Source organism: Perkinsus marinus (genome assembly GCF_000006405.1).
Source record: "Perkinsus marinus ATCC 50983 genomic scaffold scf_1104296931912, whole genome shotgun sequence".
NCBI classification, from domain to species: Eukaryota; Perkinsozoa; order Perkinsida; family Perkinsidae; genus Perkinsus; species Perkinsus marinus.
This window is the reverse complement of record NW_003215602.1, coordinates 61,310-88,339: the sequence shown is the minus strand read 5'-3', so window position 1 is coordinate 88,339 and position 27,030 is coordinate 61,310. Positions and strand designations below refer to the sequence as shown.

The following is a 27,030-nucleotide window of genomic DNA, read 5'->3' as shown; positions in this document are numbered from 1 at the left end:
CAAAAATCTCTCAAAACTTCTTATGTTGTTGACCATGTGCATATTTCCCCACAGTGCTATTCGTACAGATTTTGATCGTAAAAATATCGCCGAGAAAATAGTTTTCGAGGATAATTACTCGTTGGACGGAACTTCGCATGTTATCGAGTTCCTGGACGTCATCGACACGAATCTCAGCTCAGGTCAGATTGCGCAGTTTAACAAGTGTGTTCTGGGCTGAATTAAACAGTTTAATTTGAAAGCAAAGGAGTTTTATTTGAACTCCTATGCTTTCAAATAGACTGGGTATAACATTAATTATTATTGGTATTTTATTGAAATTTTGGAGAAAATGTTTAATAAAAAGTGAAAAATCAACAAATTGGGTGTAATATTCCCAAAATATGAAAATATCAGCCAAATCTATAAAGGGTTGACAAAATGAACCGAATAGTAACAAAAGGGAGAAAAAAATAAACTTTTCTTAAAAAATTGAATTTGATATGGAAATGATGCAGTGTTGATCTTTCGTTGCACTTTGCAGCATAGGAATATATGCACATGGTCGACTAAATGGAAATTCTGAGGAAATTTTGGCAAAATCGTGTGTGGATTTCCACAATTTGTTGAGGAAACTAACGAATTCAGTCGACGGAAGCAAACACATATCCTCACACTGGTACTTTGCAGACATTTCGAAGCTTCATGAGAAGTGGGAACAGTCGTGTATTGAAAGCCTTGGTTCTGAGGAAGAATGGTGTTTTCATTGTTTTCATTCTCGCACCATAGATTCAAAACTTCAGCGCGGAAAAGTGCTATAAAACATTATCTTCAACTGGTGTAAAATTTACACTGTAAATCGGCTTCGTCTCTGAGACGAAGAGTCAGAGCTCTGAGTCAGAGCCCTTGTATCTGCATTATGAGTGTTCTCGCTGATCAACCTACTTTTCTAATTCTAAGAATTCTCTGCTTTCGCGATTAACATTCAACATAGCTTCGAAGGGCTTTGTCTCGACCGGTATACCCTTACACCACGATAAAGAGGTGTATACGATATCAACCGCTGAAGATACAGCTACGGATGAATCCAACAAACGAGTTGCTTATGACAACTCAAACGCCGGTTAGGACAAGAGGCGAAGCAGAGATCATCGTTATTCTTATACGGTTGATAAGGTTGCATCGTACATTGCTTGAACTTGGCGAGAGATATACTAGGTGTGTTAACAATATGAACGCGGGGGATCCTACGAAACTGAGAGACTTGATATTCACAATGATGACATTGAGAAGTAGGAAAATGCGAGTTAATCACTTATGAGCGCAGCTCATCCATCCATAGCATTGATACACGAATCGATGTCAAGATTCTTAGCATCGAATTTACCGCTCAACTCTGGGGTGTACCCGATGCTGCGAACGGCTTGATTGACACAAATTCGTATAACCAAGTTGTTGTTCGACGTGCTATCAGTGACAGCCTGTCACCAGCTCTGACGTCGCGTCTCGGACGTGGCTCCAGTCATTCACTCGCGAACCTACCAACACTGTGACCAACTCGTCGACCAGCGCCCTGTAGGGAAGGAGCGCCTTGACTTCAGAGCATCACAGTCATTCAAACGTTGAGTAAAATACAGAGATGAATTATGCCATTTCCACATTGTAAAGAGCACAGGGATTCGGTCCACATCACAGTGCTGAGAATCTCAGCCTGAGATCCTCAACCGACAAGTGTCTATCACTACGACAGGTACGACGGTGAATCACTCAGCATATTAACATACAGTACGATCATACTCACTATACTAACTCAAAAGTATTCGTTACATTGACGCGTTTCGTCCGACTACACTAAAATCTGTCGACCAGATTGAATGTAAAGCGCGGCGCATGCCGGGTGAGACGCCTCCATCTCGCAGGTCTTGCGTCTTGAGTTAGTGTAGCAAGATGTTACGTACGGTTACTCACTTGATAGAACGCGACAAAGCAACCTGGACAGACCCTGTAAATTTCTAAGATCCTCAAAAGCTGTACGCTATCGATAAGCATGCCCCGACTGAGACAACCAATAAGACCTCATAATCGGCTCGATGATATGACCAACCGAACGTGACTCTTCGTATGGGCAGATGCATGCTCAGTATACTCCAAGGAAAATGTATACACTCTAGACCCATAAAAGATGATTGTATATCCAACCTCTCGAATCACATTTTCTGTGAAAAATTCCGATAAGAAGCGCCGATGTGATTGGGAAAAAGTAATAATGATTCATCCACGGATGGATGTTGAATAAAAGATTCATGATGAAGCATCTGACGGGACTAAGGACGATACTAGAAGGAATGTTACAGTAGGCTCTCCTCAGCGAGAGGTCATCCCTCATCCCCTCCAAGCTTACGGTGGCAAAATTTGCGGATTATACTTATTTAGGTTAATCGTCTTCTCCTCATTTTCACGCCCTTTGATCTTAACAGAGACGAGATCAGCTGCTTCGTCGTAGTAGTAGGTGGAGAAATCGGGCATACTTGCTCGGGGGCGGCCGCAGTCGATGGGTATAGTGGCACCAGCAGTTGTTTTATATATCTTCTGGGTTGGCAGCGACGGTACCACGTCGTTGGTTGGCTCGAGATCGAACCACCCTCCGAACCCGTGACGTTGTTTGCCACATATGATGCGGAGTTGGAGTTTTAGAGGATTGCTCTCCCTTATAAAAAAAATTGCATCTATTCCAAGATAACTAGGCTCCAAGTCAGATGCGAAGTAGTGGCCTTGGAGAGGATCGGCGAACACTGATAGCATCGGAATCACCAGGACCAAGATCACCAACTTGCAGTTCGATCTATACATGGATGGAGAAGGATGAGATGAAAAGTTACTACACATGATACTCAACTCGATGCTTTTAGTGTAGCGTTTTCTCTATCAACCCAACATTGTCATCGCCGCTAGATGATGAGTTAGTGACCAGATGATGTATATGTTCCGCCAAACCCTGTTTCTCGGTGTTAAACGTGCGTGATATCGCCTCGCGATGTACTTGCGTGCATCTCTCGTATCACGTGCCGTGGACCCGGATAGGGCTACGTGTTTAGCCCTATGATAGGGCCCCTATCTCGGGTGCTCTAGGTTCCCTGGGGTTGGTGAACTCTAGGTCCTCAACAGAATTATTTCGTTGACCCGTCTTTCGTTCTCTGCTTGGGCGTGCGCTCGGGTCTCGATAGGGGCGGCTTCTGCACGAACCTTTCGAGTCTCCCGTGCGCCATGGTCAGTGTTGTATTCGGGACAGTTATGCGCCCCCGCGCCAGCATTGCCTGTCTCCTTAACTGACCCACATGTCGATGGTATTGTGCCCTTCTACAGAGCATCTTTACTGGGATGTGTTGTAAGATAGTTGGACAACTCCAACTTTTCAGTCACTTAAGTTTATAGTGTTCTGCCATTGGCAGACTGCCAAGGCCTGCTACCTGTCTTGTGCGCTTACGTCTGCGGGGTAATTCCTTTTCACTAGGTCAATGCCGTCGGGTGGCCGATGTTATATTAGCGAAGTTTCCTACAGTCACCTGAGCGGGCAGGCCGGTCAAAAGTTCCGACCCGCTGCAGAGGCACGACACATATATCAGAGACTCTGATTCAGAGCCGAGAAGGTATGGACGGATCATGGTAAAGAAGTCTCAGAGAGAATTCCTCGAGCACATCGGGTAGGATGAACCCATCCGATAGGTTCAAATAACTTATTAACTTAGTTTCTTACCTAACTGTTTTGAGTTGATGAGTCTGATATAGAATTTAAGCCATCGACTCGCAACTTGCGAGTCGCAAGCATGTAGCATTAAGCGATATCAAATCGATATATAATCTGCTATCCTGTGAACTACGGTGGTTTGTTCTAGCTACTAAACTTCAGTGCCACTTTCATTCGAGATGCAATAATTCAAGCGTTTTGTTTGCAATCAGCTGTCTTCGGTCTGACTGAATCGGTCACCGAAGTTCAGTGTGTTACACCTCCATTGGATGTTCGGCCTTGTACATCATATGTATAAGTTATGGACTCGTCAATGACGAGTCATCATTGCTTGCCCTTAGAAACTGACAGGCGCCCTCCATTTTCCCCCAAAACCCTCTAAAACCACCAAGCCTTGGCGCTCAATTTTCTGCTAGGGTCCTGGTAAAGGTTTCGTGGCAGGAAATCGCAGTCATTCAAACGTTAAGTGAAATACAGAGATGAATTATACCATCTCCACATTGTAAAGAGCACAGGGATTCGGTCCACATCACAGTGCTTCATAGCTGAAGGATTCTGAGATCTCCAACCGACAGGTGTCTATCACCACGACAGATACCACTGTGAATCATTCACGGTGAATGATTCACTTTGATAACCAAACTTTGGTTATCAAAGTGACTTCATAATCGACTCGATGATATGACCAACTGAATGTGACTCGTCGTACAGCCGGGTGCATCCTCAGTATGCTCCAAGAATAACGTATACACTCTAGACCCATAAAAAATGATTATATATCCATCCTTTCGAATGAAATTTCCGATAAAAAGTGCCGATGTGATTGGGAAAAGGTAATATTCATTGATCCACGGGTGGATGTTGAAAAAATTATCTATGATGAAGCATCTGATGGGACTAAGGACGATGCTAGAAGGAATGTTACAGTAGACTCTCCTCAGCGAGACGCCATCTAATCCCCTCCAAGCTACCGGTGCCAAAATTACGGCTTATGCTTATATAGGTAAACCATCTTACTCCTTTCAGGCCCTGTGACCAGAACGGAGACACGACCAGCTACTTCGTCGTAGCCGAAATTGTAGAAATCAGGAAAACTTGCTGGAGCGCGGCCGCATTCCTTGTTGTAGAAGGATAACAGATGGTTATACTCATCTAGAGGGGGCAAGATTGCATATCTGTACCTCGTGTTAGGCAAGAGGAAGAGCCTAAACGACGCGTCGAACCTTTTACGGGTAGCGCCACATTCGATACTGAAATGAAGGGTCATAGAACCTTCAATGTCGCCGAATGCTGCATCTATTCGAAGATAACTAGGCTTTAAGTCAGATCCGACGTAGTGGCCTTTGGGAGGGTCGGCGAACACTGATAGCACAGGAATCACCAGGACCAAGATCACCAACTTGCAGTTCGATCTATACATGGATGGAGAAGGATGAGATGAAAAGTTACTACACATGATACTCAATTCGATGCTTTTAGTGTAGCGTTTTCTAGATCAAGCCAATCACCACTGGTGCACAATCCAACAGTGCCATCGCCGCTAGATGATGACTTAGTGACCAGAAGATGTTTACAATCGAAGTTCAAACATATCCCGATGCTGCCGAAAGAAAAGATCCTCAGAAGTCTCCCTCATTCCGGAGCCATTCTGCCCTAACAATATCGATCAACTCGCGTATTTCACATAAAACGCTATCAATGAACAAGATTCCGCACAACCTTGTGCGGTGTGAACCTGCCGCAAACCGTATACGGATAGATCACCTATAAGGAAGCAAGGGTACGAAGCGGGCGTTTCGTTTGCAACTTTCTGGGTTTGCTTAAATTGTGTACTGTCTCGGTACTGCTGATGACACAATGCGAACCACACAAAATCTCAATCACATAATGCTTTCGATGACACAAAAGCATGCAAAGCGAAATCAGCACGAGAAGGGAGTTCCTGCTTCACATGTCGCTGGTGAGTCGATTGTGATTGGATTTATGGCCGAGGAGGGCAAATGAGAGGCCGAAAGTTGCTATATATATGTTTTCCAGTACAAGCAATAGGTTGGTGGCATTAAAGTAGAGCCGCAAGAGGCGGACGATACTCAGAACGGAAAACCTTCCTGAAAGCTGAATTTCTATACCTTTGTAGCTCCCAAAAGTTGATGGAAAAGTCGAAACAGCCACGATCGCCGTTGGAGGCTACTGCCTAGGTCGTCTTGGTGGTACTTCCACACGCGACAGTCTCTGCAGGAATGGGCAAGTATTGAATTGCAGTATCTGCCAACGAGTGGCGCATCGTTTGAGAATCCAACGCATTACTATCCGACATGATACTCAAAGGAATGCCAAAGTAAGACACTCAAGGGTCCCAGAACAGCCTCAACGTAACTTCAGTAGCGGTGGACCAGGGTGTCGGGATTCCCGACTCGGGAAAGGGGTTCCCAAACGGCGGAAAGTTTTAGAGGAAAGTTTCCGGGAATTTTTCCGAAAGTTTCGGAAAGTTCCCACAATTGGCGGGGAGTGGATATTCGTGTAATTTAGAGCAAATGCGTTGACACAATTCATTCAGAATGAATGAATCATTCCTGCAAGCTTCCGTGGGGATCATATTGCATTTGACTCAAATGATTTGAAAACTTCCTGTTTGCTGAATACTACGAACTTTGCCGCGGATCGTGTCGGTTATATCTGCGAGTGAATTCATATACGGGCGACCGTCAACAGTATCTCGTTCGATTACTTCTTTATGCTGCATCATGACGCCAGTGGCGCCGCGCTGCATATGACGGGACTCTACATCATCGTATTCCATGATGGAATTTCCATCCCTAGCTTAGATTTGGAGGACTATTCCAGTTGAAATCAGCAGACTTCCTCTGGAAAGGCCTTGAAGTGGGAGCTTCTATTCAAACTTTTATTAGAAAAATTCTATATTGTAGAAGTTGGGGTGGCTCAGTGTAGAATATATATTGAGCTAATCATCAGCTGACAGTTGCAATGTCATTGCCATTCAGCGTTGGATCACTGATCCACTCTGACAGAGTCCCTGACTGTCTCGCCTGCCCAGGGTCCGCGATAGACCGCCCACCTATGGCAGTCATGCTGAAGAATCTAGTGGAAAAATGATTATTCTCTAAGAGACCTGGCTGGATCGAGATTCTCCGCCCAGTGTGAGCTAAATCTAGGTCATTCGTAGTCTAGAAACCCAAACTTGGGTTTTTATCATGAGGTATTTCCTTCATTCGAGGCATGCTGGGTGAGAGTAACAAAGCTACTCCTCCACTCTAACTATCGTGAGGCTGTATAATACAGCCTGTATTAGATGAATGGAAGGTCTCTTACATTGAAAGTGCACACTCAGCAAAAGTTTTCTGAAAAATTTTACTCGCGGAAAAATTTGGAAAATTTCTGCGAGTCATTTGGGACACCCTGTATATTGGCCTCTAAGAGACCGTATCTTCATTTGTACAATCCCCCATGGCTTGGCAGGGAAGAGGTAGTGAATTTATGTTCACCGTATTAAATACGGCGTATTTCAATAGAGTTTCACCCGTTTTATGTAAAGTGGTGTAATACTTCATGTGAAGAACGCGATATGAAGTGAATTGGAAACACTTTGCGAATTACAGCGGACAGATGACCCCATATCGGATGCTATTCACTGCTCACATGCGGAGCGAAACGTGTTTTTCATATCACGGGTGAAATCGCAGTGTTAGAGGAATGTATGTTTGCTGTCTTCAGCTTATCTGAGGAGTTGTAAAAAATGCTCCGATGCTTATGTACAGGAAGCAACACTGGAGTTTCACCCATGATATTAAAAACACTAGTGAAAAGCATGTTTCACCGTGGAACATGCTTTTCACTAGTGTTTTTAATATAAGTTTCAGAAACTTTCACGACTACTGCATATCACCGCGAATATCGGGGTTTTCACAGACTATTACGCCACTCTACGTAAAACAGGTGAAACTCCAGTGATCTCTCAAAATTTCTCATGTTGTTGACCATGTGGATTTTTTCCACACTGTTATTCGTACGGTTTTTGATGGTAAAAAAATCACCGAGAAAATAATTTTCGAGAAGAATTACTCGTTGGAAGAAACCTCACATGTTATCGAGTTCCTGGACGTCGCTGCGGCTCCCATCAACGACAAGGATATCAGCTCAGGTCAGATTGCGCAATTTTACACGTGTGTTCTGGTGTAAATTAAACCTCTATGCTTTCAGATAGACTGAGCATAACATTAATGTTCTTGGTATTTTATTGAAATTGATAGGTCAATTCATTGGGCGAGGTTGAAAAGAGGCGCGCGCGATTGCAACGGGGGGGAGTACATATGGGGACCATACCTGAGTGCCTCCACGTGGCGTCCCTGGACGGCAGAGGAAATGTTCCCTCTGTTGACTGAAGCGCAGGATCATATCGATGTCTCGCTTGGTACAAGGCTGTCTAGCTGGAAAGCTTACTTACGGGATGGATATAATTGGGCAGCACATGTAGTATTACTGGAATTGGATCGACTTATAGCGTTTATCCTTTCTCGTTATGTTGTACAGTTAGATCGTAGGTTTACAATGTGACGTATGTCATAAAAATTGAGTGAATTTGCCTCTGAAGAGTGTGAGACCTTCAGGACTTGCCTCAGAAGAGCGTGAGACTTTTGGGACTTGCCTCTGAAGAGCGCGAGACCTTCGGGGCTCGCCTTTGAAGAGCGTGTAACAAAATCAAGATCTCGTATAATTATGACCGTGAGAAATGAGCCGTAGAAGCTAGGCCTTGAAAGATGGCCCAGGATGCTCTCCTAGGAATAACTTCGGAAATGTACCTGGGACCCAATTCCCGGAGTGAATCACCTTTGGGCTAGTTTTTGCGCAATTTTATGAATAGCGTGTAGACATTAGCACACGTTAGAGTCTAACGGTTAGACATTTGCAACTGCCGCAGTGGCTGTGCAACTGGTCCTATGCTGAAACGCGAGCAATGGCACACGTTACGTATTGAACGATCCATCTCGGACCCATGAACTGTTCCTCTCTTTATCCAGGTTGTTGATTTTCTCTCTCAATTCTATCAGCTTCCTGTTTATCCCTTCAATGGCGAATGCCGATGATTTAGAGAATCATGTCATGGGTCAGCCTTGAAGGGTGAGATGGTCGCAGTCGACCGCAGGACACTCACCACTTCTGGTATTGAGTCGGTCCGGGACCCGGATTCTGGGTTCCTAGCCGTTCTTGAGGTCTTAAACTTTCTGTCGGAAAGTTCGTTGATGAGATGGCAGTCTCCATGAAGAGTTCCCCAGCATCGAGGTCGACGCCCAATATATCGCTGACGATTGTTCTGATTTCACATGCGATAGCTATGACGACAGATTTGGTACTGAATAGGATATACTTCCGCTAGCTAATCATCCAGAGTTGACCTTTGAAGAATGGTCGAAGGATCCACTCGTCCAAAAATTGCTGACAGGCTACTTTTCTCTGGGCAGATCTGCCTTGTTTATAGGTGCGGCCTCGCAGCCTTATACGACGTCCACTGCATCATTGAGCGCAAGAGATTGCGAAGTGTGAGGTATTCGGTCAGACTACGAAGCAATCTCGAGAAAAGGATTGAAGACTTCAATTTGAAGTGCTCAACTCTGAGTTCGTTTGTCACGTTCGCGCAATAGGAACTGGGGAAACACCCATGATGGGTGATTCATCGCACAGAGGTGTTTGGCTTCTGCTGACGCCTCCATTGACGCGATCAGTGCTGCTCTCATTATGAGAGTCTCATATCACGGGTGGAATACCCCGAATTCCTGTTGCTAGAGCCATAACAGCCGAGTTGCAGAAGGCATCACCACAGCTGTTACACCAGGATCGTTTATGTGGCAAGTTGCCACTGGCAACATGGGCGTTATGGAACTCATGACTTAAATTGGCATCAGACAAAATAAAGACAAATAAAGAGATACGTAAAGAAGGATACTGGCACAATTAGGGTCCCCATTGGGGACTCTCCAATCTGGGGACGAGCCTATCGACGCCCTGATAAGCCCTCGCACAAGTACTGGCAGCCTCTCCGATCAAATTAGAACTCTCGCGTTGATGCGCACCGCATTAGTCACTTAAATAGATGAAACATACAACTTGATGGACAACTCGGTGAAAACCGACGGCCTCGGGAAAAGGCAGCGCTTGCGGATAGGTATCCAGGGCATGAAGACACGGAGGCGACAAGAAAGAAGACGGAACGCCCCAACGTTCACAATTCCAGAGCTAGATGGTGCGCCGCGCACGAACTGGTCATTAATATCTGCTGCGAAAATTTCGCAGCGAAATAAAGAAGCATCACGTTCTCAGTAACACTGAGTCAGTACCTGCGCATCTTCCCAGATATTCGGAAATTTCTTGCAGCGAAGCTGAAAGAGTCCTTGAACGAGGAATACCCATTAATATTGGGTCAATGCAGGCACTGGGATGGAACTAGGATAACATAACCGGTTATTCAGCGAGACGCAGTTTAGTGTCAAGGCTTTTTGAGCGAGGAATTGGCGAAGGGAGGTCAGAATGGCGTTCTAACGTGTACGGAGAATACTGCGAAGAGGCTTTGAAGACGAGGTTCTGAAAGCATGCGCATGTACCCTTTGGAGATACGGATGCGCACGGAAGCAGTGCAAATTTGGGCAGTGGGTAAGTTCTTAGATTGCTGATGAAGGAATGAAGATAATTATATCTTCGGCACTCTCTTGGTAAATGCAAAAAATCGAGTCGCGAGGTAGGTAGTTGAATGGGGAGGCCTATGTTGCCCCGCGGAGATGTATAACTACAGATCATTGCTTAGTAGGTGCAGCATATGCACAACCAGAATGGTAATACCGCGGGCAACATGGGCGGTTCGGGAAAGATAGCCCATCGCTGACAACTGCATTTCATAACTTGTAATTCGATTATCAAGTCCCGGACTTGAAGTCCGGCTTATCAGGACCTGATCATCAGGTCCTGATGTCATCGGTGCTGCTCTAGAGCACCTGTCAGCAGGGATAACGACCGGACCAGTCGATGGCCCTTCAACATGTTAGCTATTACTCGATGCTTCTAGCTATGCTCACTGCCTGAACAAATAGCTAACGGCTTTCACCGAACCAACTACCCAACAGTCTTGGATAACAAATCTGGCGTTTTTTTCATATGTATAGTCGATTAGCAAGAAGTGAGTCTCAAGTTCAACATAGTGAAATTCACTATGAAATTCACTAAGTGAATAAGGGAGCCGCCGATGTCTGGGCTTACAGAGATGTCTGGGCCTACAGATATGAGTTCCTTGGGTGTTGGCTCTTCAGCCCTTTCATAAGGTATTTGCCCGCCTAGGACATCGACGGCGGGAATGTGTGCAATCGCGTGGAACGATACTTTAATTTTAGTTAATTTTTTATATTAATGTTGAAGAAAAAGGTAAAAAATCAACAAAACGGGTGGAATATTTCCAAAATTGAACAATGTCAACCAATTTGGTTGAACCAAATAAAATATTTACAAAACGGATAAAATAGTAACAAAATGGGCAATAAAAGTAAACTTTTCTTAAAAAAATAATTTGGCATGGAAATGCAGCGTTTCCGTCTAGCAAGTTGTAGCATTTCAAATGCTACAGTGTTGATTTTTCACTGCATTTCGCAGCGTAGGAATCTACGCACATGGTCAACCACATGTGTTGGTAGAAATAGGGAAATTCTGAGGAAATTTTGGGAAAGTCGTGTGTGGATTTTCACAATGTATTGAGGAAACTAACGAACTCAGTTGAGGAAAAACATATATTCTCACACTGGTATTCTGCAGACATTGGAAATGTCACATTTCGAAGCTTCATAAGAAGTGAGAACAGTCGTGTATTGAGATCCTTGGTTCTGATGAAGCACGGACCGTGCTGCACGGTGCTCCCATTTTCATACCTTTAATTCAGAAACTTCGCCTACGGGTGACATCGTTGAAGGCGACGGTGGAGGAGGCCTCTCGGCATCCCTCAAGTTTGGCTGACCTCAGTCAACTTCTATCGAAAGGTGGGGCCTAGATTGTACAGCTGCGAAACATTATTTTCAACTGGAGAAAATCGGCTTCGTCTCAGAGCCCTTGTATCTGCATTATGAGTATTCTCGCTGTTCAACCTACTTTCGAAGAATTTTCTACTTCCGCAGTGAACCTTCACCATAGTTTCGAAGGACTTCGTATCGACCGGTATACCCTTACGCTACGATAAAGAAGATAATGTAGAAGATACAGCTTCTTGCTACGGATGAGTCCAACAAACGAGTTGCTTATGACAACTTGAATGCCGGTACGGACAACTCTGGTGTAAAGAGCACAGGGATTCGGTCCACATCACAGTGCTGAGATCCTCAACCGACAGGTGTCTATCACTACGACAGATACCACTTTAATGTCTCCATTGCTATGACCAACCTCTATTCGTCGAACAGCCCCTGCGTATGCCAAGTTTTTGTAATGCTTCTATGACCGCTATCCTCAGTCTCGACCTCTTATCACCGCTGATGTCTTGAATTTCCGAAAATAAGCTTTCGACACAGGCTGTCGATATAACAACACCATAAGCTACCGTAGCCGTGCGAGCAAGATATGGATATTCGAGCTTAGCAGTATTCCAGAAGGCTTGATAGTCCTCAGAATGACCAACAAGGTTCGCCCATTGTTTCACCTCTTTGTCGATCAAGATAGCCTTCTCATCTCTTGTTTTGTGTGTACCATCATCAGCCCATCTTGGGAGCTCCTGCACGTCGAGTAGCCCACGCATGAGGCTATCATCGGTGATTTCAACAATTTCTGGTGGAACGTTGATTTCCCTGTTGTTGTTCTCCTCATTACTTTCGTCATCGCATAGATCAACGATGTCTTCGTCCGTGGTGATCTCTGACCAAGGCATTCACCAAATTCTCACGTCGAAGAATCGACTGTTCAATTCTCACACGTCTCCTGAACTCGACAACCATCTCCAATTTCTCGACGCCTCGGACTTTGGTTACAGGATGTAGCATTGCGGGGAGCAGGGCGTCTGGTGTCAGATTGAGTATGACCTGAAACTCATGCCCGTAAAAAACTTTGAGGTTCGCGCGAATCTCTTGTAATTCATCAAACTCTCCTTGTGGGAAAGTCTGTAGAAATCGCCAGCAACGTTCCAGCTCCCTGATAGTAACGATTTGATAAAATGACTTACGGGGCGATCAGCGCAACGCACAATATGTTCTACAAGGTGACATAACGTGGTGCGGATTACCATTAAGCGGATGATAACGAAGTGTGCGTCACATTGCACCAGTGACACATAGAACGTACGAACATGGGCACTTACATGATAAACTTCACAGCAGTATCAGGCGAACGGCATTGCATAACTTTGGTCACAACACGGAACGGCTGCAGAAAGCTTCGCGTTTGAACAAGTAACTCCTTGTTCGAAAGTAGATTATAGAAATTACTGAAGTCACACCAAACTAAATCAGAGAATCACTCCCTTTTTCGCTGTACTACAGCGTCTTTTTTTCTCGAAAAAGATCCTCAACTGCTGACCAGCTTTTGATAATCTTATCGATCATTTCATAGATTGAGTCCCATCTGACAGTGCTCCTCCTTTTCAGCCGCAATTATGACCCAATGAGAAGTATTCACTCGCTCCAGGGTGGCTGAAAGTGGGGAATTATCCCTATTATTCCCGGGAATATTCCTAGGGAAGGGAAGAAAGGAATTATTTTGGGGAATAATACCAGCCTTTTCGGGAATTATAGAAAATCCGCGTCCAGCAACGCTGAACCAGTAGCTTCTGCAGGAATCCTGATGCTACTGTAACCAGTAGGCCCAGACAGACCTCAAACATGTGCCCAGCTCGCCTGACACGTGTATGAACAACGATGTCGATCGTCTGGGGCGAGCTCTCGTCTAAAGCCTCTCGATAATGTTAATTTGTAGAGCTCTCCGATGCAAGCTTCGTTCCTAACCTTTGCCGTAGAATATGGCATACCCTGATTCCGCTGATAGGACAGCAGAGTGCTCCCGTGAACACCACAGCGAGTACAAGTTGTACTATAGTACAGTAACTGTACAATTAATGGTACTGCTACTATGACCAACATCTGAGGGTCTCAGGTGTCGAGGCTCGATCCGATTCTCCAACTTTTAATCAGTCAATTTTGGTGGGATTGAAGACCAATCGACTCGAGATCAAGCCTCGAAACTCGAAACTTTCAGAAGTTTGCTCACCATATTCACATACAGTAAAACCATACCCACTAGTAGTGGGTATGGTTACTTCTGATACTGGAATACTTCTGATTCAGTGTACTGGGCCACTACACTGAATCAGAAGTATTCGTTACATTGCCACGTTTCGTCCGACTACACGGTGTAGTCTACACCAAAATTTGTTGATCAGATTCAATGTAAAGCGCGGCGCATGCCGGGTGAGACGTCGCGGGCTTTGCGTCTTAAGATAGTGTAGCAAGATGTTACGTACGGTTAGTCACTTGACAGAACGCGACAAGCAGCCTCGACAGAGCCTGTAAATCTCTAAGAACCTCAAAAGCTGTAGCAGACGCGAATCGCGTCTGATGCTAAATGCTTATCGGATAAGCATGATGCAGATGCAGGCTCAGTATACTCCAAGGAAAACGTATAATACGATCTATAGCCCTGAAAGATGATAATCATCTTTCATCTTTATATAATCATTATATATCCATCCTCTCGAATGAAATTTTCTGTGAAAATTTCCGATAAAAGCGCCGATTTTCCGAATGAAAGCGTGATTGGGGAAAAGTAATAATCATTCATCCACGGGTGGATCATCCACCGTGGATGTTGAATAAAAGATTTATGATGAAGCATCTGACGGGACTAAGGACGATGCTAGAAGGAATGTTACAGTAGACTCTCCTCAGTGAGAGGCCATCTTATCCCCTCCAAGCTAACGGTGCCAAAATTACGACTCATACTTATTTAGATTAATCGTCTTCTTCTTCCCTTCAGGCCCTTGAACCTTGACGGAGACGAGATCAGCTTTTTGGTCGTAGTAGAAGTTGTAGAAATCGGGCGTACTTGCTGGGGTGCGGCCGCATTCCTTGTTGTAGAAGGATAAAAGTTGGTTATACTTATCTAGAGGGGATTTGATTGCATATATGTTCTGGGGACGCAGCCAAATCCCGACTTTGAACCACGCTTCGAACCTTTTACGGGTAGCACCGCATACGATACTGAAATGAAGGCTCAGCGGATCGCTCTTCCCGGTAAATTCTGCATCTATTCGGAGATAACTAGGCTTCAACTCATATCCGAGGTAGTGGCCTTGGGGAGGTCCGGCGGACACTGATAGCACCGAAATCACCAGGACCAAGATCACCAACTTGCAGTTCGATCTATACATGGATGGAAAGGATGAGATGAAAAGTTACTACACATGATACTCAATTCGATGCTTTTAGTGTAGCGTTTTCTCGATCAACCCAACACTGTCATCGCCGCTAGATGATGAGTTAGTGACCAGATGATGTTTATGTTCCGCCAAACCCTGTTTCTCGGTGTTAAACGTGCGTAATCTCGCTTCGCGATGTACTCGCGTGTCACGTCACGTGACGGCACGGGTCCACGGCACGTGACTCACGTGCCGTGTGTTGGGGTTCCAACCATACTAGCAACGCGACGAGGTGAGGATATGTGTGAGCTGCACTTAGATCTACTTCTAAGCTATTGTGCTATGTATCGATCAGGCTATGGGCGTTAGCGGAATATACAAAGAGCGGAGCGGAGAGTGGGGACTCCTTACACCGTGGACCCGGATAGGGCTACGTGTTTAGCCCTATCTCGGGTGCTCTAGGTTCCCTGAGGTTGGTGGACTCTAGGTCCTCAACAGAATTGTTTCGTTGACCCGTCTTTCGTCTTCTGCTTGGGCGTGCGCTCGGGTCTCGATAGGGGCGGCTTCTGCACGAAGCTTTCGAGTCTCCCGTGCACCATGGTCAGTGTTGTACTCGGGACAGTTATGCGCCCCCGCGCCAGCAGTGCCTGTCTCCTTAACTGACCCACATGTCGATGGTACCGTGCCCTTCTGCGGAGCATCTTTACTGGGATGTGTTAGAAGATTGTTGAACAACTCCAACTTTATAGTCCTTTGAGTTTATAGTGTTCTGCCAAGGCCTGCTACCTTTATTGTGCGTCTGCGTCTGCGTGACAGCTTGCACGTGTATACGTGTAGTGGTCGCTGTGGTGTAGTGGTCGCTGCGCGCGGCGTGTGCGCACAATAGCTGATGTACAGATTATCGATCAGTGATGTGCGGCTGACACGGCCGATTCCCTTGCTCTCCCATTATGTCGAGTTCGATAGGTCAGCAACCTCCACGTGGTGCCCAGACCCACCGTGGCCCTCAAGTGTCCCCGAGGAATGCTTTGGACACCGCTGCCTTGTGCATGGCGATGAGACTCAGTCGCCACCACCGCAGCTAATTCCGAGTAGCCCCTGAAGAAGTTCTTCAGGAGAACGAATACGGCTCGTCATCCCACTACATCTGAGCAGGCTGCTCAGATGCCGTCTATACTCGCCCAGGCCACCTATACTACGTTAGAAGTCCATTACCACTATATTAAAAAAGTCATATCAATTGCGGAGCGAGCGAAGCGAGCGGAGCGTATTCTCTCACTTCATGATAACTTTGCGCGTGCGTGCGTGCGTGCGTGCGTTCGTGCGTGCGTGCGTATGCAATTGTCCAGCCCGATCCAGAATAGATATGAAAACGTATGAGCCACCATTCGAAAGCTCCAAACCGTATACGGATAAATCACCTATAAGGAAGCAAGGGTACGAAGCGGGCGTTTCGTTTGCAACTTTCTGGGGTTGCTTAGATTGTGTACTGTCTTGATACTGCTGATGACACGATGCGAACCACACAAAATCTCAATCACGCATTGCTTTCGATGACACAAAAGCATGCAGAGCGAAATCAACACGGGAATAGAGTTTCTGCTTCATATGTCGCAGGTGAGTCGATTGTGGTTGGATTTATAGCCGAGGAGGGTAAGTGAGAAGCTGAAAGTTGCTATATATATATGGTTTCTAGTACAAGCAATACGTTGGTAGCATTAAAGTAGAGCCGCAAGAGGCGGACGATACTCATACCGGTCCCAAATGGTTAGCATGGTGGAGAACCCGACGACAACTCCTTCAAGCTCTGTTGGTTTGCAGATTGCCCAAGCCTTTGGTGCTGTAGAGAACGTGCGACTTTTACGACATATTACAGATAGTGAGTTACAGAGTAAATGCGAAGAGCTGCTGATTGAGAAGAAGATTACGTATGCACAGGTCTTGGACTGGTATGGTTATTTGCAGAGCGCCAAGCTCCCGGGTTCTCGGATAGTGCAACCATCGAAGAACCTCTCTGTCGTTGGATGGTGTACCGCCGATGATGGCTTTTGGGTTAGTGTAAAGCACAACTTCGAGGACGGTCTGATGTATCCAGGCGATGTAGAGAGTAGAAACCTTCGACATTGTCAATCTACTTATTAGATTGATGATGAGCTATTCTACCTCCTGGTGATAATCTGGTCTGTGACGAGGACGTTATGGGCACGATGGATGAGAGTGATACTGTTCTTGGCGTTTCTACCATTGTTGATAGTGATGTCAATGATGATGATGATGATGATGGGAATGATAGAGTCCTTAAAGTTAGTAATGTAAAATGTAAAGATTCTATTGATTTTGATACGATACTATTATCCTTACCAGATAAACCTATGTTCGCTGTTTCCGATGATCCTATCACTCATATTGTATACTTTTTTCTGTCTCTCATGGAGGGGGATGTAGTTGTGCAGAGTGCGCAACTATGGAATCTTAGCTTAGCTCGAAGCTAGTTGATGATTTTATGAGTACGATTGTAGATAGAATCTCTAGATTCCGTTAACTATTGCCTTGAGTTCCCAATTGTTTAACAGTCAACGAGTGACGCATCATTTGAGAATCCAACGCACTATTATCCGACATGAGACTCAGAGGAATGCCAAAGTAAGACACCCAACGGTCCCAGAACAGCTTCAACGTAACTTCAGTAGCGGTGGACGGAGCACCGACCACGACTCAGTACCCGGTGGCCGCGTCTGTGATGACCACGAAACAGGTGAGCTGAGGTTCATTGGGAGCCAGCCAGCTCTCACCTGGGAAGCCATGATCAATCGTCAAGGGTTTCATCCGTTGACCCCCGTCGATCAGACCTCGCGCAACTCCAGGAGCCGTGAGCATAGCAAGCCGATCCGCAGCCTTAGTATACATGCACCTAGAGTATGCACGCCTTCGTCAACCGAGGAAAGTTTCCATTGAAAAGCGCTCGTGAAGACCTTTCTGAAGACCTTTCTCACTGGGAAACTCGTTGAATTCTGCGAGTTATTTGGTGCAACCTGTATATCGGTCCCTTTATCTGTATATTTCCCCCTGGTTCGGCAAAAAAGTGGTAGGGAAGTTATGTTCACCTTATTGCAATGAAGTTTCCCCCGTTTTATGTTAGGTGGTGTAAAACTTCATGTGAAGAACGCTATTCGCTGCTCACATGCGGAGCGAAATGTGCTTTTTTTTCATATCACGAGTGAAATCCCAGCGTTAGAGGGATATATGTTTGCTTTCCTCAGCTTAGCTCAGGAGTTGTAAAAATATACAGAAACCAACACTGGAGTTTCACCCGTGATATGGAAAACACGTGAAAAACGTGTTTCACGACTACTGCGTATCACCGCGAGCATCGCGCTTTTCACAGAGTATTACGCCACTGAGTGGCGTAACACCATTTTACGTGGAGTGGCGGCCACTCCACGGAAAAATAGGTGAAACTCCAAAAATCTCTCAAAACTTCTTATGTTGTTGACCATGTGCATATTTCCCCACAGTGCTATTCGTACCATACCCCGGCATGCGAGTCTCGAGAAAGTCGAGACTCGCATTATTCTCGTCTCGCGAACGAGAACGAGAGAGAATAGTGAGCTGTGCAGGGTCGCGAGAATAAGCGAGAATATCGCGGGATTCTCGCCGAATCTTGCAGTCAGCTATTAATGAGTTCTTCTGTGAATTATTCTCTGAGTTTGGCACTGCAACGAACATTCTTGTGCTATTTCATGTTTTTATGTCCCGCAGACGGCAAACCGCAGTGCGAGATATAAATACATCCGCTATATGCAGAGCGACTGTACCAGAGACCTGTCGCGCTTTAAATGGCCTTGTTCTCTAAGGCGTACAGTATCTCACACGTCGCGGATCATGAGTCGGGAGTATCCAGTAGTTCTAACCAAATCTCTGCGATAAACATTTCGTGCTATAGTAATTTGTAATCTGTGATTTGTGATGATAGTACTATATTATAGTATTATTATCATAGTATATACGACTATATTAATTGGTGTGTAGTAAGCAGGATGCCACTTGCCGCCAAAGAGTTTGTGGATTCTTATTGAATCCGCACTACCAACGAAAGACCTCATTGGAAGTCTGTGATACTCAGTCTGACTACAGAACGTGACACGAGTGAAAAAGCCTAGAACGTGATAACGGCTAGTTAAATAGTAACTTGGTGCTCAAAGGTTGAGCCTCATACTCCACTTTTGGCCAAAGACCTGTGCCTATGCGGCATCTAAGGGAATAACATTTCTCGGTACAGGTATAGTATACCTGTACCTGGTATACGCGCCCAGATTTAGGCTGGCTATCTTGTATGGCATTGGACGGGAATGGCATATAGGATAGCCATTGGAAAGTTCGGGTTGAGAACCAGTGCTTTTGATTGAGCGCTTTCCAGAGGCGGTATAAACCCCAGTTCAAGGGATCTTAATAGTGGTCACTCTGTGACCAGCTGGTCGTTGCCTTGGTCGTTGCCCAGATCATCGATGATGGCCGTGAGATCAACAAGACGTATTGTGGAGTCTTCACCTGGCGACCTAGCCGGTTCCGGTGAACGAGAACGACAAGAAGGACTTTGCGGACAAGGCATATGAAATAAGCGCTGCAAATAATATATACTATGTAGTATATACTACATGTGTAGTACATGGCGCGCGATATTTCGGCTTAATGGCGGAGCAATGTCAGTTGAGCCAATTTTTTGCTTTCCTGTTGGCGCACACGTGCGTCGCCTGACGAAATATTCCGCGAAATTTCGCGAAATCTCGCGAGACGAAAACGAGAGAGAATAACGGTTCGGCATGTTGACGGGAATTCTCGACTATTCTCATCCCGCCAAAATGCCGGGGTATGATTCGTACAGATTTTGATGGTAAAAATATCGCCGAGAAAATAGTTTTCGAGGATAATTACTCGTTGAACGGAACTTCGCATGTTATCGAGTTCCTGGACGTCATCGACACGAATCTCAGCTCAGGTCAGATTGCGCAGTTTTACAAGTGTGTTCTGGGCTGAATTAAACAGTTTAATTTGAAAGCAAAGGAGTTTTATTTAAACTCCTATGCTTTCAAATAGACTGGGTATAACATTAATTATTATTGGTATTTTATTGAAATTTTGGAGAAAATGTTTAATAAAAAGTAAAAAATCAACAAATTGGGTGTAATATTCCCAAAATATAAAAATATCAGCCAAATCTATAAAGGGTTGACAAAATGAACCGAATAGTAACAAAAGGGAGAAAAAAATAAACTTTTCTTGAAAAATTGAATTTGATATGGAAATGATGCAGTGTTGATCTTTCGTTGCACTTTGCAGCATAGGAATATATGCACATGGTCGACTAAATGGAAATTCTGAGGAAATTTTGGCAGAATCGTGTGTGGATTTCCACAATTTGTTGAGGAAACTAACGAATTCAATCGACGGAAGCAAACACATATCCTCACACTGGTACTTTGCAGACATTTCGAAGCTTCATGAGAAGTGGGAACAGTCGTTTATTGAAAGCCTTGGTTCTGAGGAAGAATGGTGTTTTCATTGCTTTCATTCTCGCACCATAGATTCAAAACTTCAGCGCGGAAAAGTGCTACAAAACATTATCTTCAACTGGTGTAAAATTTACACTGTAAATCGGCTTCGTCTCAGAGCCCTTGTATCTGCATTATGAGTGTTCTCGCTGATCAACCTACTTTTGAAGAATTCTCTGCTTTCGCGATTAACATTCAGCATAGCTTCGAAGGGCTTCGTCTCGACCGGTATACCCTTACACCACGATAAAGAGGTGTATACGATATCAACCGCTGAAGATACAGCTTCTCGCTACGGATGAATCCAACAAACGAGTTGCTTATGACAACTCAAACGCCGGTTAGGACAAGAGGCGAAGCAGAGATCATCGTTATTCTTATACGGTTGATAAGGTTGCATCGTACATTGCTTGAACTTGGCGAGAGATATACTAGGTTTCTTAACAATATAAACGCGGGGGATCCTACGAAACTGAGAGACTTGATATTCACAATGATGACATTGAGAAGTAGGAAAATGCGAGTTAATCACTCATGAGTGCAGCTCATCCATCCATAGCATTGATACAAGAATCGATGCCAAGATTCTTAGCATCGAATTTACCTCTCAACTCTGGGGTGTACCCGATGCTGCGAACGGCTTGATTGACACAAATTCGTATAACCAAGTTGTTGTTCGACGTGCTGTCAGTGACAGCCTGTCACCAGCTCTGATGTCGCGTCTTGGACGTGGCTCCAGTCATTCACTCGCGAACCTACCAACACTGCGACGTTGAGCTCGTCGACCAGCGCTCTGTAGGGAAGGAGCGCCTTGACTTCAGAGCATCACAGTCATTCAAACGTTGAGTGAAATACAGAGATGAATTATGCTATCTCCACATTGTAAAGAGCACAGGGATTCGGTCCACATCACAGTGCTGAGATCCTCAACCGACAAGTGTCTATCACTACGACAGGTACGACGGTGAATCACTCAGCATATTAACATACAGTACGATCATACTCACTATACTAACTCAAAAGTATTCGTTACATTGACGCGTCTCGTCCGACTACACCAAAATCTGTCGACCAGATTGAATGTAAAGCGCGGCGCATGCCGGGTGAGACGCCTCCATCTCGCAGGTCTTGCGTCTTGAGTTAGTGTAGCAAGATGTTACGTACGGTTACTCACTTGATAGAACGCGACAAAGCAACCTGGACAGACCCTGTAAATCTCTAAGATCCTCAAAAGCTGTACGCTATCGATAAGCATGCCCCGACTGAGACAACCAATAAGACCTCATAATCGGCTCGATGATATGACCAACCGAACGTGACTCTTCGTATGGGCAGATGCATGCTCAGTATACTCCAAGGAAAATGTATACACTCTAGCCCATAAAAGATGATTATATATCCATCCTTTCGAATGAAATTTCCGATAAAAAGTGCCGATGAGATTGGGAAAAGTAATAATCATTTATCCGCGGGTGGATGTTGAATGAAAGATTTATAATGAAAGCATCTGACGGGAGAAAAGGACGATGCTAGAAGGAATGTTACAGTAGACTATCCTCAGCGGGAGGCCATCTCATCCCCTCCAAGCTAACGGTGCCAAAATTACGAATCTTTCTTATATAGGTTAATCGTCTTCTTCTCCCTTCCAGGCCCTTCGATTTTAACAGAGACGATATCAGCTTTTTGGTCGTAGTAGAAGTTGTAGAAATCGGGCGTACTTGCTCGAGTGCGGCCGCATTCCTTGTTGTAGAAGGATAGAAGTTGCTTATACTTATCTAGAGGGGATTCGATTGCATATATGTTCTGGGCACGCAGCCAAATCCCGACTTTGAACCACGCTTCGAACCTTTTACGGGTAGCACCGCATACGATACTGAAATCAAGGCTTAGAGGATCGCTCTCCCCGGTGAATTCCGCATCTATTCGAAGATAACTAGGCTCCAAGTCAGATCCGAGGTAGCGGCCGTGGGGAGGTCCGGCAAACACTGATAGCACCGAAATCACCAGGACCAAGATCACCAACTTGCAGTTCGATCTATACATGGATGGGAAGGATGAGATGAAAAGTTACTACACATGATACTCAATTCGAGGCTTTTAGTGAAGCGTTTTTTCGATCAAGCCAACACTGGCATCGCCGCTAGATGACGAGTTAGCGACCAGAAGATGCTTACAACTCGCTATCGAAGTTCGAACATATCCCGATGCTACCGGAAGAAAATATTCTCAGAAGTCTCCCTCATTCCGGAGCCCTTCTGCCCAAACAATATCGATCAACTCGCGTATTTCACATAAAACGCTATCAATGAACAAGATTCCGCACAACCTTGTGCGGTATAAACAGGTGCCACAAACTGTACACGGATAGATCACCTATGAAAAAATAAAGAAATCGAGACAGGGACGGTCACTGTTGGAGGCGACTGCCTCGGTCGTCGTAGGGGTACCTTCATACGCAACAATGTCTGCAGGAATTGGCAAGTGCTGAATGGCAGTATCTGCCAACGAGTGGCGCAGAGGCCCTTGGGAGCTGCTGTGCGTGCTCCTTATTTCTTCCTGTTATACTATGTTGTCTTGTGATGTGAATAACATCCCGATACCATCAATCGGTGATAATGAGGAGCTTGTGGGAAAACATGCACATGGTTGCTGATAATGTGGAAGGTCTAACGGATTCTTATTGGTTTCTGTGCAATTCAACGGTTGAATTCGGGTTGAAGTTGAATCCGAATTCACATAAAGACTTGTATAGTGAAATATTAACTGACGAAAGCGAGCGCTATTCCTCCAACACTGATGTGGAATTTGCGAGTGTATTTCTTCTCTCGGGGCTGAGTTCCTTTTCGAACAGTTGATACTTCGTGTTCGGCATCATTTCCTCGCCCTCGTTCCATTAGATGGTCGAAGTGTCTTTATTATAAAACCTTGATGCTAATCTCGATTGCTTAAGCATGTCGGTTTTTCAGGTGAGTGGATATTCCACTAATCCTTACAGTGTAAGGATCGGCAAGCGAAGGCCTAACAGATGGTGTTGGCTCTGAATTTGAGTTAAGCTATGGCACGTTCTTGTCTTGTTAGTCATAAAGAAACGAATAGTCCTGTGAATAATGTGACGTTCTGCACTCGCTAAGATGCAGCTTCTCGCTACGGTTGAGTCCAACACACGAGTTGCTCATGACAACTCGAACGCCGGTAAGGACAAGAGGCGAAGCAGAGAGCATTGTCATCCCTATACCGTTAAATTGTACACTGCTTGATGAAACGAGAGAATGCGGACTAAACGCACTCCTTCTCTCTGTCACGAAGTCCTAGCGAGGATTTTCCAGAGTTCCATCGGAATTTTCATATTTTCAACAACGTACAGAGTTGACCACGTGCACATTTCCCCACGTTGGATGTTATACACGTGAATGCGCTGCAAGGAATCTAGACTATTGTAAGAGCAACTACGTCGTGCGTCGCTGAGAGCATGTTTCCCCGCAGCCTTGCGTAGGCAGACACGTTCTGGATCTTCATTATTCATTTCCTAGGATTCAAGTCTTTGCATTTGTCTTGATTGGGAACACCGATTTCGGACCCGAAATCGCTTGTGCGCATGTTCATGGGAATCCCGTGAACATATGCACTCGCATTTCCCATCAAACGCAACGGGTTGCTATCAAACGCAAAGCTTCTATAAGCATCTTCCATAAACAAATCGACACGATTGACCTGCACGTTTTTCCACATTCCCTCATGTCCCCGGAATACCTGACCCTTCGAAGTACAGTGATGCTAGCGCGTCCTCGTGTATGGTTTGTCACGGCTTGGCTGTACCTCTGGCCCACGGGGGGGCACTGGCACGTCTTCAAGACATTGCCCTTCTACATTGGTCTCCTCGTTTGCACATTTCCCCTCAATCTACTCATGTTTGGTATGAATGATATGGTAGATTTTGATGTCGATCAACTACATTCACGGAAAGGGAACTTCACATGGGGCGCCAGAGCGAGCAAATCCCAACTCGCTCAGTTACCCCCAATCATGGCACTCAGTATCGTATGTCCGATGGCCGTACTCGTGCTCTCGAGTGGAAGCCTGAAACCACTCAAATGGGGTGTCTTCCATATCGTCGGAAACATTCTCTATAACGTTCCTCCCATATCGCTTGGTCGGAGGGGCCCTTGGGAGCTGCCGTGCATGCTCGTCATTTCTTCCTGTTACACTATGTTCTCTTGTGATGTGAACAACGTCCCGATACCATCAATCGGTAATGACGAGAAGGTTGTAGAGAATGTGCACAATACGGGAATTCTGATGGAATTTTGAGAGACGCTAATAGGTTTCTGTACATTCCTACCCGAATTCACATGAACACTTTTATAGTGAAAACTCAGTTGAAGAAACCGAGCATATATTCCTCCAACACTGATTCGGAATTTGCGAGTATAGTTCTTCTCTCGAGGCTAAACCTTTCCTAGCAGTTGATATTTCATGTTCGGCATCATTCCCTCCCTGATTCTATTTAATGATCGAACTGTCTCTCAATTTAACCTCTTTGCTAATCTCAATCACTCAAACATGTCGTCTCAGGTGGGTGGGTATTTCACTGGCTGGCGATGACGCAAAGTCATTTCTATGGAGAACTAATCGATATCGACGATGATGCACAAGTTGGGAAGAACACAACCGCTGTGAAGATCGGCAAGCGAAGAGCCGTACAGCTTATGTTGGCCCTGAGCTTGAGTTCAGCTGTGGTAAGTTCCCGTCTTGTTGGTCAGAAAGAAACGAATAGTTGTGCTAATAATATGACTTTCATCGTTGTGCACTCCCTCATCAGCATTATGATAGTAACAGGTTGTGGCTGTGGTTAATATTTGCGCACTATTTATATGTGTACAACATAGTATACCACACGGACTCATAAATTGCCTTTTATGTGTATGACCACATTTCGCCGACTATAATGGATTCGTTCAGGTTTCTTATGTTCTGCTAGGGTCCGTTGTCCTAACCCTCTACTATGTCAGTGATATACTTCTGTCGATGTATTCTCCCGAGAGGGATACCAGCGTAAACAAGCATACATTGCCCATATTCTACATGCAGGTCGCACTGGTGTCCCCCTATATCCTTCACGCATGGTCTAGCCAAGTTCTCGCTTGAGTCGTCGTTCATCCTGCCTAGTGTATATCGCTTCCGCGCTAGAATCTAGTGTAGACCTACTTTTACTCCTAGAGGGTACAATGACAGCATATTGCCCATTGTTGGAGATCCTAGTGACGACAATCATCATTACTACTTTTATTACCTGTCTGACAACTACTCCTGCGTTAGTGTTGACTCAACTGTTGAGTTGTATGTAATTTTCCATAGGCAGCAGACAGAATAGTTGAAATTGAGTGATATGAAGAGGTTAGACACGCCGGATAGATTGATGACGAAGATGCACACAGGTCCTGTGTCACAGGACAGTGTTCGGACTAACTGAATAACGGTTATTCAGTCACCCAACAGAGAATTCATCGAGTTGCTTACACATCGGTATCAAGTGTTACCAAGTCGGCAACAGCGTAGGACTTTCTACTCACACCAAGATGAATGACTTATGGCCGGAAAATCTTCAGTGATCATCATACCAAACTCATCCTCTCAGGATGATATGAGGCCGTGTGAGAAAATAAAATTCTCTTATAACACATAGATTGCGTCAAAGCTCGTCGAACTCGAACACTGGATAGCGTCAATAAAGTAACATCCGGGTGGCTGAAACCAGTTGAAAAAACGCACGTAAAACTCGAGGGGTACAGCTTCAAACGAGCCAAGCGCACAAGACATTGATGTTGGATTGCAGGAACTTGAGTCGCTGATGCTGATACGATGAAATAAGAAACCTTTGATTGATTGAGTTAGCGTCTACGAGATGAGTTTACGATGCAATATCCACTAAAGTTGAAACCGTGGACAACGCATAAAGAGATCAATCATTGATCGTAGTTATGCATTGATCATCAATGCATAACTACGTTAGGACTGCCTGCTTCAGTTGAGGAATTGACAAACTTCACCTTCCCGTAGGTGTGGTCAAGAGGGCTGCAGAGCCAGGAGTAGTCGGAGGTATAAGACTCTTATAAGGGCTGTTTGGCGGCCATAGTCCGTACAGACTTGCATCCGTACAGAGTTGGCTGGTAAGGTCAGCTATCGATGTACCTTTTTCTATCATACCTAAGACAGCTTTCCTGATCAGGCTGACCAGGTCAGAGCCGCATTAAAGAGTGATATGAATGGTGGTTTCATGTAAGACTTACCGTATTTGAGTGCGTTATTCATTCCTTCGCATGCATTATTACTTCTTGAAATGTAGTTTGGTATCTGACATCGAGCATTTGTGT

At 45.1% G+C, this 27,030-nt stretch overlaps 2 protein-coding genes across 2 annotated transcripts; both read right to left on the bottom strand.

The window, feature by feature from the left end:
* Positions 1-12,647: 12,647 nt before the first annotated feature.
* Positions 12,648-12,892, bottom strand: Pmar_PMAR027592 (hypothetical protein; the record flags this gene model as incomplete). The annotated part of the gene is made up of 1 exon (XM_002786035.1): positions 12,648-12,892. A coding segment is annotated over one exon (245 nt), but the record flags the coding sequence as incomplete, so codon positions are not given.
* An 8,965-nt stretch (positions 12,893-21,857) lies between these two features.
* Pmar_PMAR027591 (hypothetical protein) lies at positions 21,858-22,731 on the bottom strand. The gene has a single exon (XM_002786034.1). It carries the CDS (start codon positions 22,700-22,702, stop codon positions 22,262-22,264), a length of 441 nt encoding a protein of 146 aa, XP_002786080.1. The 5' UTR covers positions 22,703-22,731; the 3' UTR covers positions 21,858-22,261.
* Positions 22,732-27,030: the final 4,299 nt, after the last annotated feature.

Bases quoted from the DNA above. Each gene is read 5' to 3' on its own strand.
- Pmar_PMAR027591 (XM_002786034.1), bottom strand. From the start codon at position 22,702: ATGTATAGATCGAACTGCAAGTTGGTGATCTTGGTCCTGGTGATTTCG.